The sequence below is a fragment of the Salvia miltiorrhiza genome, chromosome 2 (genome assembly GCF_028751815.1).
Source record: "Salvia miltiorrhiza cultivar Shanhuang (shh) chromosome 2, IMPLAD_Smil_shh, whole genome shotgun sequence".
NCBI lineage: Eukaryota > Viridiplantae > Streptophyta > Magnoliopsida > Lamiales > Lamiaceae > Salvia > Salvia miltiorrhiza.
In genome coordinates, this window is record NC_080388.1 from 73,985,326 (window position 1) to 74,006,682 (window position 21,357).

A 21,357-nucleotide genomic window follows, 5' to 3' on the forward strand; every position below is an offset into this window, starting at 1 on the left:
AAATAATTGAAAGTTTGTATATTTTTGTGCAATCATCCCAATTGAAATTCTAAAGCCAAGCTGCTTCACATCTCCAAAATTTTTGTTGATTTTTTTTTTATACAAATCATGTATAAGTTCTTAATTTGGAAGCAACAAAAGTGTTCAAAAAAATCATACAACAAAGACTCATTCATAATTTTCAAAATTTAAGGCCTTCTGCAAATATAGCTGCAAAAGCCTCCATTCTCTCCGCCGGCAGCGACACTCCGACGACCAATCCGCCGTCGGATTCCGACGAATTACACAACGACATCGAATACTTCTCTTTATCCATCGATAAAACCTCCAATCTCCTCCCCTTCCCCCACCCAAAATCCGCATTCAACAAATCGAATTTCGGCGAGCCAGAAACCCCAAACGTGCTCATCTTCCCAAAATTCGACATATCCGACAACCAATTTTCCGATCCTTTCAGAAAATTCTCTTTGTTGTTCACTTGCGTTTTGATTTGATCGACAATCGCCTCCGCCGCCGCCACAAATCCGACCTTGCTATGCTCCATCTTCACCATCCCGCCGCCCAAGCAATTCCCGAAGTAATTCACCGGCACCGGCTGGTCGGTTATCGCATTTGGCCGCCCCCTACCGTCGGCCGGAAAAAAGAAGATCTCCGTCCGATCCCGATCAAATTCCTCCCCGGCGGCGGCGGCGGATTTCACCACGCAGCTCCAGGTGAGTGCCGCCGTGACGACGAAGGAGGAGATGTAACCTAAATCGGGATTGTTTGACAAAACCAGATTTTTTAACCTTTTGATGTCGGATTGATGGAGTGTGAATGCGGCCCTAACCCTGTTCGTCGGTAACGGAAGAGTCGACGGCACAAACGGAATATTCCTCATCACGTTCCAGTACTTCTCGTTAGCGCTGCTGCGGTCTCCGTAAACGGACCTGTCGAAAATTAACGGCAACGACGCGCCGTTTCTTACTAGAAACTGCTCCTCGTCGCCGCCGCTCCGGCTGATCTCGGCCCACGCCCACATGAATCCGACGACCGATCTTGCGTCGCCGAGGCAGTGGTGGTTGCTCAAGCCGATGCAAATCCCACGGCCGGGGAAGAGCGTGACCTGCAGACAACGAAGCACATCTCAAGTGATAAGACTTTTACATGCAATCACGCGCGGAGCCAAGGCCGGGCATGACTCGACGACCGCCTATATTTTTTTTTTATTGTTATTATATTTAGGTTGTAGTTTGAATTTTCCTTACTTTTTATATCCAAAATTTAATTTCATTAATTCTAAATACAATAGTGTAATTATGCTTGTCTACCCTTACCTCCAAGAGGGTTCGAGTTATGATTAGAATTGTAAATAAATCAAATAATTTTACTCGACTCAATATTCAATACCAAATTTTGATATTTATATTTGAAATTATTTGATTTGAAGAATACAAATATTTAATTCGATTTCAATAATTAATATTCAAATATGAATATGAAATTATAATATTCGATTCAAAACGATTTTATCAGCTAATCAATTAATTTGTATTTGAATTTGATATTAGTATTCGATTCGATTTAATTCGTATTCAAAAAAATGACATTTAATTTAATTTATTTATAATCCTAATTACGAAGAAAAATAGAGAATTATTATTGATCATCGTATTTATATAAAAAAACAGAGAAAAAGAGAGTGACCTGAAGGGCGATGAGAGGGGCAATTTTGTAATTTTCCTCCTCCGTGAACGGCGGCATCGCCGGCAGGAAGTCGTAGAACTGATCGGATTCTCTGGCGTGGCTTGCGACGAGCTCGTCGAAGTCGCGGCCGGAGACGGCCACGGTGAGCGGGACGGTGTCGCCGGAGACGTAGCGGATGACGGGCTGCGATTTCTCGGCGTCGAGAGGGTAGAGGAGATTCGCGGCGACGGGGAGATAGTGTTTGAGGGTTAGAGAGAGAGAGTGTTTGAGGTTTGGAACGACGGTGTTGGAGAACTCTGCCTCGGAGCATGGGTGGTCGTAGAAGATGAGGCGGCGGATCGGGTGGAAATGGAGCCAGATTATGTCGAAGAAGCAGAGCGGAACCGTCAGCTCGGCGGCGGCGCCCGGCGGAGGAGGGATGCCGCAGGTCTCAAGCACGGTGGTCGTCATGGCGGTTGTGGACTTCTTAGCTTTTAGTGAAGAAAGTGGTGAAATTATTGGGCTTAGTCTTCATTTGCTGCTGCTGTGTGCGTCTATTTATATATTATTGTACATAAATTGTAGATTTGAATTTATTAATGTATAGATATAGGTAGAAGTTTAAATGGGCCGACCCCATATATATTATTATTATTAAAATATTATTATCTTGGCTTTAAATCGTCAAGAGTCCAGATCTTGGCTTTTAATTTTTCTATATTCATTCTTTTTCGCACCGAATATATACTGGACATTTTATATTCCACGAATCTTAACACGTATTCTTTTTTGAGCCGTCGCACGATTCTTGATACATTTCCAAATAAGGTAATAATTAGTCGAAAAATAAGAGATCTTAATTACATTCTCTCTCCTACTTTATCACTTTATTATCTACACACTTTAACACTAATCTACAACTCCTTAATTCTCGTGCCAAAATCAAATGTATCAAGATTCATGGGACAGAGAGAGTAAGTCTTATTTGTATAATAATCACTGTCATTATATACCGTACGGTCCATAGGATGAAAAAGTAATGGTAAACAGGGTATTATTAGTGTTGGGCTATAGTCCAAAAATATGGAAGGGAATTTTTTTGTGGACATCCGAAAGCGAAATTTAGGAAATTTTATTATGAACGGAGGGAGTATATAAATGTAATAGATCATACAGATTTTAGTGATCGAGATTGATTTTTAATTATCATGGATGTATAAAATTTATCGTAATTTTAGATTCGATATAAAAACATAAATAAACGATGTATTAAACGATTTTTAAAATTTAAAATAAATTAACATTATATTAATCTATGTATCTATATATATATATATATATATATATATATATATATATACTATAATATGTGGAGGAGGTTAGGTTTCTTGTAGAGTTGTGGTTGTGCACAATTTCCAAACCACTCTTTGAATAGCCGACTTCCTAATGCAATAAAACACTAGAACTTAACGTAGGGGGTCTTAATCAAAGTTAGGGTTTTGTCTCTTTTAGATTTTAGCAATTTAATATCTAAAATTCATTAATCAAAACTTGTGATCGTTAATTTATAGGTACTAAGCCATGTTCATAGTAATGTGAGGTTCTTAAAGGCCTGCGCGATTATTTTTTTATAAATTACATAATTAAATAAAAAAAATTAGAAATTGCACGACGGAGGACTCGAATTCATGATATCGGATTTTGGACATTAACCTCCTACCGCTTGACCAACACACGCATATTGGAAAAGGTATAATTGGAAAATAACTCGAGGCGCCATATGTAATAATGAATTAATAATGTGAAGTGTTACCTATAATTTAATAATTAATGTGAAGTGTCATGGGGTGTCTTTGTTATGGGTCAAAATTATTAATGGCCGACTCGATCTTTCTAGAAGATGGAGAAAGATATAGTTTTAAAATCTTTTGGACTGCTTTATCTCAGGTAAATCCATATACATGGTCCATACACAATCCAGCCAAATATTTCATATATTTTTTTAGGTTAATTATAAATTGTAGGAGTAGTATAATACTCCCTCCGTCCCAACTTTTTATATCCACTTTTAGTATGGATACAAAAAGCTGAGACGGAGGAGGGAGCATGAATTTTACAATTTTTTTTTTTTATGTATCTTAAACTTTAGGATATCGTTTAGTTATAATTCCATTAAATTTTTTTGGTATCAAAAGTTTGACTAGGATGTCAAGTAAGATGAGGTGGAATTTTTTTATTTTCCACTTCATCAAGAAATGATGTCGTTCTTGTTTACATAACAAAAAAAAATATTAAAAAACATAATTTTCTCATCCTTTCAGATTTCTCAATTTTCACAGTATTACCATCAGATATCCTCAAAGACGATTTACTTTTTATATATTCTGAATTTTGGGATATCAACTATTTACAATGTCATTTGTGGTTCATACATGATTATCTCTCATTTCATTTCGAAAATAATAACTTCATTTTCCTCTTCTACTTTTTTGACAGATATGTATCCTCAAAGAGTTGGTCTCTTGTGAGACCGTTCTCACCCCTGAGACCGAATCTCACCAGAAGACCATAAATAAAAACTATGCGCTACTAAATACTCCCTCCGTCCTAAACGAAATGTCCTGTTTTCCTTTTTTAGCTGTCCCAAACGAAATGTCCTGTTTCCTTTTTTGGCAATACACTCTCTCTTTATACTTAATATTTAAATAATTTTCACCAACCCACTTTATCTACTTTATACACACTTCTTAATCTCCGTACCGAAAAAAAAGGACATTTCGTTTGGGACGAAGGGAGTACATAATATGTGTTAACTCAATGGTGAGCTTCTTTGTCTGCCATCTCAATGTTGTGGGTTTGATTGAGTAGTGATTTTTATTTTATTTTAATCTAATGGTACGTTTCTTCGCTTACCATCTGTGATGTTTATATCAATGATTAATTTAATAATAATTATTTGACCAAATAAACTTAAAGTACACATTCTCGTAAATAAAAATAACAATTGACGTGAAAAAAGTAACGTTTTATTTTTCTTTTATTTTAATCTAATGGTACGCTTGTCCGCCTATCATCTCTAATGTTTACAACAATGATTACTTTTGTTACGACAATAATTATTTGACCAAATAAATTTAAAGTGCACATTCTCGAAAATAAAAATAACAATTATTGTGGAAAAAAAAGTAACGATTTACAAACATTACTTTTGTTCTTGTCGATTATTATTTTTCATTACAACAATAATCATTTTAAATTATTCATGTTTTTCAACCAATATTAGACTTGCGACCTGCGTCCGATTCACCCCGACCAGTCTTGCCCGTACATTCAGCCTTATTCAAATTTTTGCCATTTAAAAAAAAATTAATTTCTCTCTCATATTTTTTTTATAAACCTATTCGACTCTTAACATTTGTGACCAACCTCTATGGTCGCTGGCGGATGCAGCTAGGAACATGGGGGTGCAGCTGCATCCCCAAAAAAAAAAAAAAAAATTAGTAGTATTAATATTCATATATAAATTATTTTAGATTTAGTTTTTGCACCGCCAATTAAAAGTTTTAATCCAAAATAAAAGAGAAATTCAGTTTTTAAAATCCTAAATTCCATTGGCCCAACTAAAAAGAGAGCTCATCATCTCTTTCTTTTTCATTCTTTTGATCAAGCCCATCATTTAATCAATCAATTACCTCAATTCTTAATTAAACAAAAAAGTTGAAAGTATACATTTTGCATTTGGAATGCAAAGTTATTACTATTATATTTGTATTTTAGTAAAAAAAAATGTCTAAAATGTATTGAAGGCCTCAAAAAAAATCCCAGGGGCTACCGCCCCCGAACCCCCGTACGTAGAAGTTCGACTCCCTCAAAAAAATCCTAGCTTCACCAGTGTTTATAAGATTATTTTTTGCATCCCCAATTTAAAAATCATGGATCCACCACTATCTATGGCGTGTTAATTTGGGACTAAAGGAATACAAATCATGCAATAATTTATTAACTCCGAAGCAACAAAACTGTAAAGTAAATCCATACAAGAGAAGAGTCATTCATCTCTAAAAAAAAAAAACAAAAAAAAAAAGGCAAAAACAAAACACACAACAATCATTCATAATTTTTTTTTTTTAGGGGAATCATTCATAATTTTTAAAACTACTCAAACTTTAAGCCCATCTGCAAAAATAGCTGCAAAAGCCTCCATTATCTCTCTCGGCAGCGATATTCCGACGACCAATCCGCCGTCGGAATCTGACGAATTACACAACGACATCGAATATTTCTCGTCATCGGTCGACAAAACCTCCAATCTCCTCCCCTTCCCCCAGCCAAAATCAGCATTCAACAAATCGAATTTAGGCGAACCAGAAACCCCTAACGTGCCCATCTCCGCAAAATCCATCGGCGTATCCGACACCCAATTTTCTGATCCTTTCAGAAAATTCTCTTTATTGTTCACTTGAGTTTTGATTTGATCAGTAATCGCCTCTGCCGCCGCCACAAATTCGACCTTGGTATGCTCCATCATCACCGCCCCACCGCCCAAGCAATTCCCAAAGTAATTCACCGGCACCGGCTGGTCGGTTATCGCGTTCGGCCGCCCCCTGCCGTCGGCCGGAAAAAAGAAGATCTCCGTCCGATTCCGATCAAATTCCTCCCCGGCGGCGGCGGTGGATTTTACCAAGCTGCTCCAGGTGAGCGCCGCCGTGACGACGAAGGAGGAGATGTAACCTAAATCGGGATTGTTGGACAAAACCATATTTTTTAACCTTTTGATGTCGGATTGATGGAGGGTGAACGCGGCCCTAACCATTTTAGTCGGTAACGGAAAAGGTGACGGCGTAAACGGTTTATTCCTCAATACGTTCCAGTATTTCTCGTTAACGCTGCTGCGGTCTCCAAAAACGGACCTGTCGAAAATTAACGGCAACGACGCGCTGTTTCTTAATAGAAACTGCTCCTCGTCGCCGCCGCTGCGGTTGATCTCGGCCCACGCCCACATGAATAGGGCGATCGATCTCGCATCGCCGAGGCAGTGGTGGTTGCTCAAGCCGATGCAGATCCCGCGTCCAGGGAAGAGCGTAGCCTACAGACAACGAAACACAGCTTAATTGATAAAATATTTTTCAGCAATCGAGGGCGGAGCCAAGGCTGAATGTAACTAAGCAACTATTAGATTAGTGGTTTGTGTTATGATCAACGGTGGATGAGCAAAATACTCAAAATCTGAATATCCGATTCTAATTTAATTGAAATTTAAAATTTGAAATTTGATTTGGATTTTACGTATTTTTGAATTGGATTTTATCTGAAATTTTTCCGATTTGAATATTCTTGAATAATATGGTTCAGATCTGATTGAATTTTAGTGAAATTTGAATTTTCAAATTGGATCAAATTAGGTAAAAATCGATCTGAAATCCTAATACTCACTCCTATTGATTAGGGTAAACAAATCAAATAATTTTACTCAATTCAGTATTTGAAATTATTCGATTTAAACTTGAATAAAATTCAATTCATATTCATATACAAGTATAAAATTATGATTCGATTCTAATCGATCTTTTGAGTTAATTATTTGTCAAATAATTCGCATTCGATTCAATATTTGAATTTTGATATTTTTATTCGAAAAATATTCTATTCTATTTGATTAGTATTCAAGCACAAATACATAATCGCAAATTCACAATATTCGATTCAATTTGATTAGTCAAAATCATTATTGATCGTGTTTTTTTTAGAAAGAGAAAAAGAAAAAAGAACGTGACATTCATCTACAAGTAGACATTATTATGTTTGATTCGAATTGAATTATTTGAGTTAATTATTGATCAAATAATTCGTATTCGATTCAATATTTGAATTTTGATATTTCTATTCGACAAATATTCTATTCAATATTGATTAACATTCAAGCACGTACGAATACATAATAGCGAATTCACAATATTCGATTCAATTTGATTCGTAAGTAAATGAAAAATCATTATTGATCCTGTTTTGTTTAAAGAGAAAAAGAAAAGAACGTGACCTGCATGGCGATGAGAGGGGCAATTTTGTAATTTTCATCCTCCGTGAACGGCGGCATCGACGGCAGGAAATCGTAGAACTGATCAGATTCTCTAGCGTGGCTTCCGACGAGGTCGTTGAAGTCGCGGCTGGAGACGGCGACGGTGAGCGGGGCGGTGTCGCCGGAGACGTAGCGGATGACGGGCTGCGATTTCTCGGTGTCGAGAGGGTAGAGGAGATTCCCGGCGACGGGGAGATAGTGTTTGAGGGTTAGAGAGAGAGAGTGTTTGAGGTTTGGAACAATGGTGTTTGAGAACTCTGCCTCTGAGCATGGGTGGTCGTAGAAGATGAGCTGGCGGATCGGGTGGAAATGGAGCCAGAACATGTCGAGGAAGGTGAGCGGCACCGTCAGCTCGGCGGCGGCGCCCGGCGGAGGAGGGATGCCGCATGTTTCGAGCACGGTGGTGGCCATGGCGGTTGTTGACTTCTTAGCTAGCAGTGAAGGAAAATGGTGAATTATTTTATTAATTTGGTCTTCATTTAGTGCTGCTGTGTGCGTCTATTTATAAATTGTTGTACATACAATGCAAATATTGGCCATTTTTTTAAGTTCCATGTGCTTCAAATTAATATATTCCTATTTACTTATTTAATTCCTATTGGAACTAGACCACACGTATAGAAAAAGAAGGTTAATTAGCTCAGAGGTGATGACGCGCACTTTGTTAGTAAGACGCTTTTCTTTAAATTATATTTTTTTTATTGTAATTTTCACATGAATTCGACTTTAGGCGAAATTAGAGTTTAATTGGCAGTCGGAAATTCACCTAATGTTGATCTAACTTATGATGATGAGGAGTATTTAAGAGCTCGGGGGTCTAAGAAGGCAAAAATTAATATATTTGACTTAATTTCGACTGTCTATTAAGCTTATAATTTCATTGAAAGTCAAGCTAAGGTGGAAATTGCATCAAAAATATAAATTCGTGTATTTTTTAGCTTAATTGAAAGTTTAGATGAAAATTACAATTTTTTTTTAAATTCGTGCATTTTTTTGTCATAATCCCTTAATAAATTGAGGTTTGACTTTTGAGTCATTTAAAAGGATAGAGTGTGCGGTGTGTGTTTTTTTTTTTCTTTTTGTTGATAATAATTTAAGAAAAAAAATCAAAATATATCTCAAATGATTTCCACGCAGATTTGCTTAACGACTTTTTAATTTATTTATTGGCCATGTGCTTCGATGTCTTTCATTAAAGATCTGGTTTCCATTCAGTGCAGATTTGCAAATATTGGTCATTTTTTTTTTGCGGATAAATCTATTAATTTATACATCTTATTGTCTCCGTTCACAAAAAAATTACCACCTTACAAATGATACGGGTTATAATAAAAAAATGAGTAAAATTGTTAGTATAGTATGAGTATCACTTTGTGGTTGGAGTTGTGTGCACCCTACTATTATAAATAAAAATGGCAAATTTTTTGTAGCGAACCAAAAAAAAATTATGGCAATTTTTTTGTAGATGGAGCTTGGAGGGAGTATGTATAAACATAATAAGATATTTTAGTAAATCACTATCGATTGAAATAAAATTTTACTATTTTTGAAAATTATTTTAAATTTTAAAATACATCTCTTTCATAAATAATTAATTATTTTCCCTTATATATATTAAACTAATCATACTATTTGACTAGTAATTAAATATTACCTCAATAAGACACGACGTTGTTTTTGTTTAATTTTTTATATATATGTTCTGAACTTTGGGAGTTCAATTAATTATTACTCAACTAAAATTTTATGTTGCCAAAAGTCTAACTAGGATGTTATGTATGATGAATGTCGTAGTTGAATATTTACGTCACTCCAATATATGTAGCATTAATTTGATGCTTCAATTAGTCACCATGACATTACATCACCAAAAACTGATAATCATGCAAAAGTTAGAGTAATTGAATGATCACATATTAAGCAATAAATTTAAACTTTATGTGAAAAGCCAAAATTGAACAAAATTATTCCAATCAAAAATTCTAAAGTCTGCCTCACATCTCCCAAATTTTTGTTGCAGAATTCTAAAGTCTGCCTCACACCTCACAAAATACCACGCCGTCTCTTTACAGAAACTGCTCCTCGTCGCTGCCGCGCGCTGTGGTTAATCTTGGCCCACGCCCACATGAATCCGACGACCGGTCTCGCATCGCCGAGGCAGTGGTTGTTCCTCAAGCCAACGCGCGCAGATTCCTGCAGATAATGAAGCATACTTTAGTTGATAAGATGCTTTCCTACAATTAAGAGCGGAGCCAAGGTCGGGCTTGACTCCGCGATTGCTAGCAAATTTTTTATTATTGTTGTTATTTTTAAGTTGTATTTTACTCACTTTTTTTAATCAAGAAATTTAATTTCATTTGTCCAAACTTGATTCTAAATACATGAATGTAATTTAACCTGTCCATTTGATAAATCCTAGCTCTGTCCCTAATTAAGAGTATTCATTCAGTTGACTCGATGGCTTGACTCAAGTCAGTTGATGGCATGAGTCAACCAATGCAGGTCTCACTGACTCGAGGTTCGACTCGATGATATGAGGCCTTCAAATAAAACAAGATGAACGGTTGAGATGAGATAGAGGGAGTGGAAGCTAAAAATGAGTCCACTCTCATTACACCCACCTCGTGTCAACCACTTTTCAAACAACCACCTTAATTAGCTAGGGGGCGCCCCCATGCATACATATCTCTATAAACAGCCGCCTCTTCCAACCAAAAACCAAACACAACCAAAACGCCATGACATCAACACTTCTCGAAACGTGCCGCATTCCATCGGCGGCGGCGGCGGCGGAAGAGCTATCGGTGCCCCTCTCCTTCTTCGACATCAAATGGCTCCACTTCCACCCCCTCCGCCGCCTCCTCTTCTACGACCACCCTTGCTCCAAACCCCAATTCCTATCCACCGTCGTTCCACAGCTCAAACATTCTCTCTCCCTCACTCTCCAGCACTACCTCCCCGTCGCCGGAAACCTCCTTTACCCTTCCGACACCGAGAAAATGCCGCGGCTCCGCTACGTCGCCGGGGATTCAGTCCCGGTGACCGTGGCGGAGTCCGCCGCCGACTTTGAAACCCTCACCGGAAACCACGCGCGCGACGCCGATCAGTTCTACGCTTTCCTGCCTCCGATGCCGCCGATCGAGGAGGAATCCGATTGCAAAGTAGTCCCCGTTTTCGCCGTGCAGGTAAGGGAAGACGCAGAAAATAGTCTTTAGTTACACCAAAGTACACGAACTTTAGTTACGTTAATTTTCATTTTGCATACGAACTTTAAAAATTACATTTTAAATCATGAATTTTGAAACTTTTTTTCCATAAAATTCAATTCCAGCATCTTAAAATCCGATGTGTCATTTAACATGTCACGTATATATACACGTGTCTTAGTAAAAACGACGTCGTTTCGACATTGCGTAGTTAAACTACATCGTATTGCTGTTAAACAACATCGTTTTGACGTTTTTGCTCAAATTAATCTTCTAATTACGGCATTATACTAAGAGGGAAATAGAATTATCGAAAAGTTGAACGAGTTGCAAAGTTCATGGTTGAAAATGTAATTTCGCGCAGGTGACTCTGTTTCCCGGCGCCGGAATCTGCATCGGCTTATCCAATCACCATTGCCTCGGCGATGCCAGATCGATCGTCGGATTCATGTCGGCGTGGGCTGAAATCAACAGAATCGGAGGAGATCAAGAATTTCTCTCCAAACACAGCGATTCTCTCCCGAATTTCGATCGATCGTTCATCACAGATCCGAACAAAATCGACGCTATTTTCTGGAAAGTAATGAGAAACATACCTTTAAAAGCATCTTCGTTTCCATTACCTACCAACAGAGTCAGATCCACATTCATACTCCATAAATCCGACATCGGGAAGCTCAAAAGCGCCGTCGCCGCGCCGTCGTCGTTCGTCGCCGCGGCGGCGTACGTCTGGAGCTGCATGGTGAAATCCGGCGACAAATCCGACGGCGACGCGCCGGAGCTTTTCATCATCCCCGCCGACGCCAGGGGGCGGACCGAGCCGCCGGTGCCGGCGAATTACTTCGGAAACTGCATCGTGAGCGGGGTGGCGAGAGCGGAGCGCGGGGAGCTGGCGGCGGAGGGCGGATTCGCGGCGGCGGCCGAAGCCATCGGCGGGGAGATCGAGAGGAAATTGAACAACAGAGATGAGATTCTGAAAGGCGCGGAGAATTGGTTGTCGGATATCTGGAAATGCTTCGGGATGAGTGTGCTCGGAATCTCTGGATCCCCGAAATTCGATCTGTTGAATGCGGATTTCGGGTGGGGAAGGGCGAGGAAATTGGAAGTGTTGTCGATTGACGGAGAGAATTATTCGATGTCGCTGTGTAATTCTAGGGATTCCGACGGCGGATTGGAGGTGGGTTTGTCGTTGCCTAGAGAGAGAATGGAGGCTTTTGCCGCGGTTTTTGCTGATGAACTCGCGAAAATGTGAATGAAAGACTTGAGATTTTCTGATCTAAAATTGTTTTTGTTGATGGATTAGAAAAAGTATTTATGAATAATGATAGATTCATTTATGCGATAATAAAATGGGAGATGCAGTATATATACGAGTGCAACATTATTCATGGCACGTGCCTTTTTAACACAGAAATTAAGGAAAACAAAATTAGGAATAAAGATGTTCCATTAGGTGATTAAATTAAAATTTTACTCAACAAGATCAACAACATTAAATGGATTCTCTCGAGATCAAAAGCAACATTAAACTTTACTCAACAATGGGGTTAATTAAACTTTTAATTATGTTATAGTTTTAGCCCAAAAATGAAACAGACCATGTAACGTGGGACGATCCAAAGAGGAATACGTACTATTGATAATGTGACGGAGGGAGTAATAAATTTTAATTAATATTTATCACTGAAAATTGAAATTTTTAAAAATTATATATCCTGCTTTAGAATTAATTAACTCAAATAATATAAAAAAATAAAAAAATTATAAATTATAATTAAATGAATGAACCTTTTTTAATTACTCCCTCCGTCCCACGAATCTTGACACGTCGAATCTTTACACGTTTCTATTTTGAGTAATAATTATTACATTCTCTCTCCTATTTTATCACTTTTATTACATTCTCTCTCCTACTTTATCACTTTTATACTATTTTATTGACTACACACTTAAAACACTAATCTACAACTCCTTAATTCCCGTGCCGAATTCAAACGTGTCAAGATTCGTGGGACGGATGGAGTATCTTAATAATACTCCCTCCGTCCACTAATTGTTGGCCTACTTGCCTTTTTGGTCCGTCCACCAATTTATGTTCTATCTATTTTGGGTAAGTTTATATTCATATTTTAATCAAAATTGTGGGTCCCTTTAATAAATTGTGGTCTAATTGCATTGTCTTTAATAAATTGTGGGTTCCTTTTTTCACTCAATTAATAAAAATACACTTTTTCTTAAAACCTGTGATTTGCCTCCTAGGCCAATAAATAATGAACAGAGGAAGTAATTAAAATTTATAACAAATTAAGAGTAAAATACGACGACATACAATAAATTATAGGACATATGATCTCATATGATTTTCAAGACACAAATCTCATGATTTCTACAACATAACCATTTTAACCCATACATCGTACACACGTTTTTTCCATTGGCATTAATACTCATTTATTACATATTGTCCACAACCACATGATTTCTACGACAAACCTAATCGACAAGACATAACATTATTTAAATTTATAAATTATTTATCATTTATAAATAGAAAGACCAAGGCCAATAATTCACTATAACCATAAGCTAAGTCCCAAACCGCCATGACCACCGTGCTTGAGACCTGCGGTATCCCTCCTCCGCCGGGCGCCGCCGCCGAGCTGACGCTGCCGCTCACCTTCCTCGACATGTTCTGGCTCCATTTCCAGCCGATCCGCCGCCTCATCTTCTACAACCACCCGTGCTCGGAGGCAGAGTTCTCCAACACCGTCGTTCCCAACCTCAAACACTCTCTCTCTCTAACCCTCAAACACTATCTCCCAGTCGCCGGAAATCTCCTCTACCCTCTCGACGCCGAAAAATCTCAGCCCGTAATCCGCTACGTCTCCGGCGACTCCGTCCCGCTCACCGTCGCCATCTCCGGCCACGACTTCGACGAGCTCGTCGGAAGCCATGCTAGAGAATCCGATCAGTTCTACGACTTCCTGCCACCAATGCCGCCGTGGACAGAGGAGGAAAATTACAAAATTACCCCTCTCACCGCCCTGCAGGTAAGGGTGTAAACGAATCGAGCATTCAATTCGATATTCGAATATCTTTGGTATAGCAAATTTGATTCGCATTCGATTCATATTGATATTCGAATTATTCGTATTTGATATTTTTCTAGTATATAAAAATAATATTATTTAGATGCGTTACTTTTAAGATGTAAAAATAGAATAAGCTTTATTTAGTTATGATTTTATACCACATTTTATCCTTTTAATTAAAGGATTTATACAATATAAAAAGTGAGATAAATATATTATATTCAAATCAAAAAAGATACAAAAATATGGCCCTTCCATTTTTTGAATTTAAATGTTGCATTCATTCATTAATACGATGCATCCATTATAAATTTTGATCAGAACATGAGTTCGAATAATAGAGGTAGGAAAAATGCATTATCTCTAAATTTTCACGAAAAATATAGTTCTCACTATAACCACACTATATATATTTGCTCAGGCAACGCTTTTTCCCGGCCGTGGAATTTGTATCGGTTTGAGCAATCACCACTGTCTCGGGGACGCGAGATCGGTCGTCGGATTCATATCGGCGTGGGCCGAAATCTATAAATGCGGCGACGACGAGAACTTTCTGTCGAGAAACGCCGAGTCTCTGCCGTTAATTTTCGACAGATCAGTTTTCGGAGATATTGGTGAAACTACGGAGAAGTACTGGAACAGAAAGAGGAATATTCCGTTAGCGCCGTTGTCTCCTCCGTTACCGACGAACAGGGTTAGGGCCGCATTCACCCTCCATCAATCCGACATTAAAAAGCTCAAGAATTTAGTCATGTCCAAGAATCCCGAGCTAGTTTACATCTCTTCTTTCGTCGTCACGGCGGCGTATACCTGGAGCTGCCTGGTGAGATCCGCCGCTCCTGCCGCCGGTGAAAACTACCCGGAGGTGTTCATTTTTCCGGTCGACGGCAGGGGGCGGCCGAACGCTCTAGTCGAGCCGCCGGTGCCGGTCAATTACTTCGGGAATTGCTTGAGCGCCGGGGCGGTGAAGCTGGAGCATGACAAGGTGGCGGCGGACGGCGGATTTGTGGTGGCGGCGGAGGCCATTGCTGATCACATCAAGAACTACGTAAACAATAAAGAGAATTTTTTTAAAGATTTGGACAATTGGTTGTCGGAATTGCCGAAATTGGCGGCGATGAGTGCATTTAAAGTTTCCGGTTCGCCTAAATTCGATTTGTCGGATGCCAATTTTGGGTGGGGGAAGGGGCGGAGATTGGAGGTTTTGACGATCGATAAGGAGAAGTATTCGATGTCGTTGTGTAAATCGTCGGATTCCGGCGGCGGTTTGGTGGTCGGAATGTCGCTGCCTAGAGAGAGAATGGAGGCTTTCGCAGCTCTCTTTGAAGATGGCCTTAAAATTAATTGAGCTGAGTGTTTAATTGTTGTATTTTTTAATTTATTTTTTACGTATCATTTTATTTGGCTTAGTTTCTCCTATTATTTAAAATAGTCAAATTGTAGTATAAAGGTATGTAGATGCATATTTATTGTGTGTTTTTAGGTTTTGGTAAGTGGTCTAATAATTAATTTACAATAAGACTATGTATCGTGCGTGATTCGTGAGATTGATTAAATTTTGAACTTGAATCAAGGTTTAAACCTGGCAATATCCCTCCTTGCCGCCTTGCCGGCGCCGCCGTAGAGCTGACGTTGCTGCTCACCTTCCTCGACATGCTTTGGCTCCATTTTCTTCCCGATGGGCGGCCCTCATCTTCTACCACTACAAGAAATTGAATATTTACCCACACATAATTACCCACACATAATAATGTGTGGTAATTTAGCCACACATAATTTTAAAATGTGTAGGTAATGCACACAAAAAAATGCATTAGTTATTGACATTTAAAATGTGTGGCAAAAACATTTTCGTGACATTTATTATTTTACGGTTATTTTTATTTTTTATTTATGTGTAATAAAATTTGTTTTTGAATTAGTTTTGCCAACGTGGCAAACTAATAAAAATTATTACCCACACGTAATTATTATTTATCTATGTGTGGGTAATGAAATTTTATCATTATTTATTCTTGACATGTAAGAAATGTGGAAAAATATTTTTAGCCACATTTATATTTTGTCTTTAATTAATTATTTATGTAAATATTAATTGATGTTTTACCCACACATAATTATCCATACCGTATTCTGGAAAATGTGTAGGTGAATCAATTACCCACACATAATTGTAATTTATCTATGTGTGGGTAATGAATTTTTATCATTATTTATTCTTGACATGTAAGAAACGTGGGAAAATATTTTTAGCCACATTTATATTTTGTCTTTAATTAATTATTTATGTAAATCTTAATTGACGTTTTACCCACACATAATTATCCACACATATTTTAAAAAATGTGTAGGTGAATCAATTACCCACACATAATTGTAATTTATCTATGTGTGGGTAATGAATTTTTATCATTATTATTCTATTAGATATATTTTTGTTAGCTTCAGTTCACCAATATCTAGGAAAAGTACTATAAATTTGAAAACATCACAATTTAAATCACTGTTAGTATTGCTTCATTTTTTTAAGCTAATCAGAATTAATAGAATTGTATACATCAAATTTGAAAAAAAAATATTATTATAAGGATTGAAGTAAATTAAATTTAAAGCTTATATTGCATATTCCTTTTCACTTATATAACATTGATATTCCACCAAGATTGACCGAAAAAGAATAGAAATTTGTATTAATTTTAATATAAATTTTAAAAATAAATAATTATATATCCATAAAAGAAAAGTTCTTATATGATCTAAATTTATGTAATTTTAATATAAGCATATCCGCATTAGTTTTGTACGGATTTAAATATTGGATTAATTTGTATGGATTAATTATATAAGCATATCTGCACTAGTATTTATATAAGCATACCCACACTAGTTTTTAAGTTAATCTCTTTAATTAGCTAATCTTCCGTGACAAGAATTAAAAATTTAGTAAAAAAAATACCAAATAAATACACGTAATCACTAATTTGTAGAATATAGTATTTAGTTTTTTAAGATATCTAATCAATTATTACCGTGACAAGAATTAAAAAGGGATAAAATGAACAATAAAAAATTCACAATAAATATGTTAGTCAGTTACAAGATTTTAGGATTGCACGATCCCTTAAATATTTCTACTGCTATATATCTATTTTTGAAATATAATAGAAACAAAAGAAAGGAAATACATAAAAGCTGGCAATATTTTAATTCTTATTCTCAATTCTAAATTAAAATGGGTTACGCATAAAAATTTTCATTATCCCGCCAAATGCCTCCAAAATTTTATAAAAAATAACTCCCTCCAAAAGTCATGAAATGAATCTACAAAACGGTTTTTTCATTCATATTTTCAAATCACAAAGTAGTGGTAGCAGGATCTCTTCTCCCCTCGAACCCTTTTCAATTTTTTCTTTCTAAAGCAAGTAAGCAACACTACATCTTGTCAGACGTGCGGCTGCACATAACGAGCGAATGTTGTGTCAAACTTGGGGACGTCTGGATACGATGGCTTGTGTTTCAAGGTCTTGTGTTCTTCCATATTAATTGTATTTGTGTTCTTGTAAAACTGATTCTCACTATTAATTTGGATACATGTATAGGCCGATGGAAATCAGTAGCAAGAAGCCTGTTCGTAGATTCCGAGAAGTTATTCAAAGCTCCTAAAAGGTTGGTATTTGTGCCTTTTCTTTTGTAATGGCCCTATTGTTGGTTTTTTTTACATTATCGATTCACTTTGGAGAAGAAGTGCTTGTACTTGATGTTTATGAATTACAGCCTGAGCATCGTGTTCAAGGAATGGAACTAGGAAAAATTCTTAATGCAACCACTTGAGTTTATTGCTTCTCAGGTATGGTTATATGTTCGTATTTTCATTTGGCTGTAATATATACTCTCATATAAATTTTTTAGTGATGCTCAGTATAGCGGTTAATGAGGTGGGTTAACGAGCAAGTCTGAAAACTGACCAAGTCCGGTTTGATTTTTTTGGAGCTCAAGATCTAGCTAGGCTCATGCTTGGTTGTGTATTAAAAGGTTGAATTTTGGTTGATATCTTTTTCCAATATACACTACAAGAAAAATGCAAAAACACTACACCTAAAAGACAAGTGTTTTAACAAAAAACCGTGGTCATAGACTCTAAAAGCGTGGTTGTAGATAAAACCGTGGTCTTTTAGCATTTTTCATGCTAAAAGACCACGGTTTTTTAGTAGCCTAGTCGTTTCAGTGTGGTGGTACTTAATGTATGACATCGGTTTTAAAAAACACATGTTAAAGAGGTCAAATAGTGTAGTCTTATTGAATTAATTTTATTAATAATTAAAAAATACTTCAAATCCCTAATTAATCCTAACACACAAATTAACCGCGTCTGCTCTTCACACCCGTCGCTGCGCTCTGCCGCGCCTCCGCGCGCTGCCTGCTCAGCCATCTCCCTCCGCCGCCTGCCTGCGCGCCGCCTGCTTCGCTTGCTCCGCCTACTCCGCGCGCCGCCTGCTTCGCTTGCTCCGCCTACTCCGCGCGCCGCCTGCTTCCCCTGCTCCGCGCGCCGCCTGCTCCGCCTGCTTCGCCTGCTCCGCTGCCTGCTGCGCCGTTTGCTTCGCCTGATCCGCCGCCGCCTAATTCGCCTGCTTCACCTGCTCCCCCGCCGCCTAATTCGCCTGCTTCACCTGCTCCGCCGCCGCCTGCTCCGCCCCCTACCTGCCTGCTCCGATAAGCTCGGCCCCTAATTCGAAACCCTAGCCTAAAATCAGGTAATAGCTGAATGCAGGGGCTATCTGTAATCAATTTTTTTCTACTTCCCCATATATGGCTGAATGCAGGGGCTATCTGTAATCACCGTCAAGGGCGCCGAGGACGTCCTCAATCGCCAATTCGCCTTCGAATTGTCCACGCGGAATGATACCATGTATTTCATCGCGGATACGGAGAAGGAGAAGGAGGATTGGATCAATTCGATCGGGCGATCCATTGTTCAGCACTCGAGGTCGGTCACGGATGACGAGATCCTTGATTATGATAGCCGGAAATAGTTTCGATTAAGTAGCAGGTAATTTTCCGGTTTTTGTTTGATCTTTGGATTATGTATATGGCTCATTGATGTATGTTCCTCTTTTCTGGTTTTGATTTTGGTTTCTGTTTGGGGGTTTAGGGTTTCGGACCCTGTTGTGTGTAATTTGATTTTGATACGACAATGTGCAGTGTGATTTCCACTTTGATAATTAGGGTGAAAATAGCTTTGCAGTTCTAACTTGTAGCTTCAAGTTTATGGCCAATCCAAGTTTATGGACAGAATTCTGCTTCTTTGATTCCTTGTTTCTCAATGTGTTTCGACGTTTTCAGTTGTCTGAGCTTAAATTTTTCAATGTTGTTGAGTTTGTGTTCTGTTTCAGAGCACCATCTAAACCATTGTTGCCCCTGTAGATGATAAGGCCAATTATTACCCATAGCTTATTCATTGGTTTATTTTCTAATTAGTGATTGCATATCTTTTCCAACTACTTGGAGCTACATGACACAAGTTCTAAGTGGTTAGCATATTTTCTTATCAAAAAGGGTGAATCATAGGAGTCAAATAAGGTTCCTTGCCATTCTCTTATTATGGAGCAGAAAATAGTAATAAGGATATCCAATATCAACAGTTGCAGTGTTGTTGATCGACTCAGAGAGAGAAAACTGCCTGCTTAAGTGTGATGCTGTCGCTGAAGGGGTGTGGTCGCTTATTGAAAAAGAGATCAACGAGTTTAGCACAGATCAAGAAATACGGGCAGAAGAAAGAGCAGGTAAGAAGAGGAAATTAAATGATCATAGTAACTTTCTGCAGATCGGGTTTGATGCTGTGAAGGACGTTGCAGGTATGCCATCCATCATTATCTCATCATTCAATGAATCTTTAGATTAAAAGACGTTATTGCAACAATATGATTTGAGGTTTAATTCGTATTTTGCTCGTGTCCGTTTTGTTGCATGTCTAGGCATCGAAGTTTCTGACATTGAGGTGTTGGAGGCTCATGTTGTGTACTCATTGACCAAGGAGAAGTCAGCTGCTCAGTTTTATATGATGAAATGTAACCAGTCGTTCGACATAAGGCAGAGATCCACTCTTGATTCTCTTGTTGAGAGGTCAGTGCCATTAACTATTTGTTGACTTGATTTTGCTCATTGTGTTTGTGATTACAAATTTGGCTGGATAAGCTGCGTATAGACGGGATTCGTTGTTGCCTTGAATATCTGCATGCGAGATTGCCCATTTTTTCTTTGTTTGTCTTCTCTTATATGATCCTAAGTATTTAATGGCAGTTTGCAGGGCCCTTTTGCAGAACAATATGGTGATACTTGGGTGACTACCTCACTCATTGAGTATCATCGCTTGCTTCCTTATGCAGAGTTGATCTCTAGCTGGCTTCCAAGGTATAATATCATCTGTGGATTTGGTGTTTCGTGTTGGCAGTTGTTTGACAGATTTTGCCCAAATCCCACAGGAAAGATTTATCGGTTCCTATTCTAAGCAACTGTGTACAAGATCATATACTTGAGTAAAGAGGTAATGAATGGGCGGACTGTGTACAAGATCATATACTTGAGTAAAGAGGTAATGAATGATCTTTATAATTTTGCAATACGTCGTGCATGTGTTGCTACATATATTTCTACATTTCTTATATCAAATTATTATAATTTATGTGTTCTACTTATTCTTGATATTAGGTTATATATGATATGGTGCGTTATTGATTCTATGTATTCATTGATTTTATGTGTAGCTATATATTTTTTTGCTACGTGAAGTAATGTATTTTTTCTTTATTTTTGTCCATTTATTTTATGCAGGTATGACGTTGCTAGTTTGGATGCAAAGTGGAAAAATGTCATATACACTTGAAAGTTTTAGTTGACGCTTAGTGAAGAACATTGCTTAGTTGCATATTTTGGTTGGTAGAATTATGTTTAAAGTACAATGCAAAAAATTCTAGTCCGTTGAACTAATTCCCGTTTCTAGATTATTGTAATGACTCTTGAATATTAAACTTTATTTAAATTTATGTGTTTTGATTTGTGTTTATTATTTATGAAATTAGTTGGATATTAATTAATTAGATAATTATTGAAATAGGGGGGAAAAAAATGCTAATAGACCACAATTTTAAATCGTGCTAAAAGACCACGGCTTTTAAACTGTATTCTATTTTGCTTGTGTTACGCTAAAAGACCACGGTTTTAAAAGTGTGTCTGTCAGCGCATGTGATATGCTAAAAGACAACAATTTAAAAACCGTAGTGTATTAGCGTGTGCGATATATATACGACCACAGTTTGAAAAC

At 37.7% G+C, this 21,357-nt stretch overlaps 5 protein-coding genes across 5 annotated transcripts; 3 read left to right on the forward strand and 2 right to left on the reverse strand.

Moving 5' to 3' along the window:
• Positions 1 to 41: 41 nt before the first annotated feature.
• Positions 42 to 2,355, reverse strand: LOC131009231 (malonyl-coenzyme:anthocyanin 5-O-glucoside-6'''-O-malonyltransferase-like). The gene is made up of 2 exons (XM_057936495.1): positions 1,687 to 2,355; positions 42 to 1,105 (listed from the first exon to the last, which is right to left on the reverse strand). The coding sequence occupies exons 1-2, from the start codon at positions 2,134 to 2,136 to the stop codon at positions 182 to 184; spliced, it is 1,374 nt and encodes a 457-aa protein (XP_057792478.1). The 5' UTR covers positions 2,137 to 2,355; the 3' UTR covers positions 42 to 181.
• Positions 2,356 to 5,799: 3,444 nt separating this feature from the next.
• LOC131009230 (malonyl-coenzyme:anthocyanin 5-O-glucoside-6'''-O-malonyltransferase-like) lies at positions 5,800 to 8,223 on the reverse strand. The gene is made up of 2 exons (XM_057936494.1): positions 7,703 to 8,223; positions 5,800 to 6,751 (listed from the first exon to the last, which is right to left on the reverse strand). The coding sequence occupies exons 1-2, from the start codon at positions 8,150 to 8,152 to the stop codon at positions 5,825 to 5,827; spliced, it is 1,377 nt and encodes a 458-aa protein (XP_057792477.1). The 5' UTR covers positions 8,153 to 8,223; the 3' UTR covers positions 5,800 to 5,824.
• Positions 8,224 to 10,427: 2,204 nt separating this feature from the next.
• Positions 10,428 to 12,313, forward strand: LOC131009238 (malonyl-coenzyme:anthocyanin 5-O-glucoside-6'''-O-malonyltransferase-like). The gene is made up of 2 exons (XM_057936503.1): positions 10,428 to 10,926; positions 11,312 to 12,313. The coding sequence occupies exons 1-2, from the start codon at positions 10,480 to 10,482 to the stop codon at positions 12,197 to 12,199; spliced, it is 1,335 nt and encodes a 444-aa protein (XP_057792486.1). The 5' UTR covers positions 10,428 to 10,479; the 3' UTR covers positions 12,200 to 12,313.
• A 1,089-nt stretch (positions 12,314 to 13,402) lies between these two features.
• Positions 13,403 to 15,558, forward strand: LOC131009232 (malonyl-coenzyme:anthocyanin 5-O-glucoside-6'''-O-malonyltransferase-like). Its single transcript, XM_057936496.1, has 2 exons — positions 13,403 to 13,997; positions 14,461 to 15,558. Exons 1-2 carry the CDS (start codon positions 13,551 to 13,553, stop codon positions 15,385 to 15,387), a joined length of 1,374 nt encoding a protein of 457 aa, XP_057792479.1. The 5' UTR covers positions 13,403 to 13,550; the 3' UTR covers positions 15,388 to 15,558.
• A 3,990-nt stretch (positions 15,559 to 19,548) lies between these two features.
• LOC131009985 (uncharacterized) lies at positions 19,549 to 21,099 on the forward strand. Its single transcript, XM_057937380.1, has 6 exons — positions 19,549 to 19,567; positions 19,661 to 19,891; positions 20,012 to 20,159; positions 20,337 to 20,447; positions 20,519 to 20,628; positions 20,868 to 21,099. Exons 1-5 carry the CDS (start codon positions 19,549 to 19,551, stop codon positions 20,574 to 20,576), a joined length of 567 nt encoding a protein of 188 aa, XP_057793363.1. The 3' UTR covers positions 20,577 to 20,628; positions 20,868 to 21,099.
• The last annotated feature ends 258 nt before the right edge of the window (positions 21,100 to 21,357 follow it).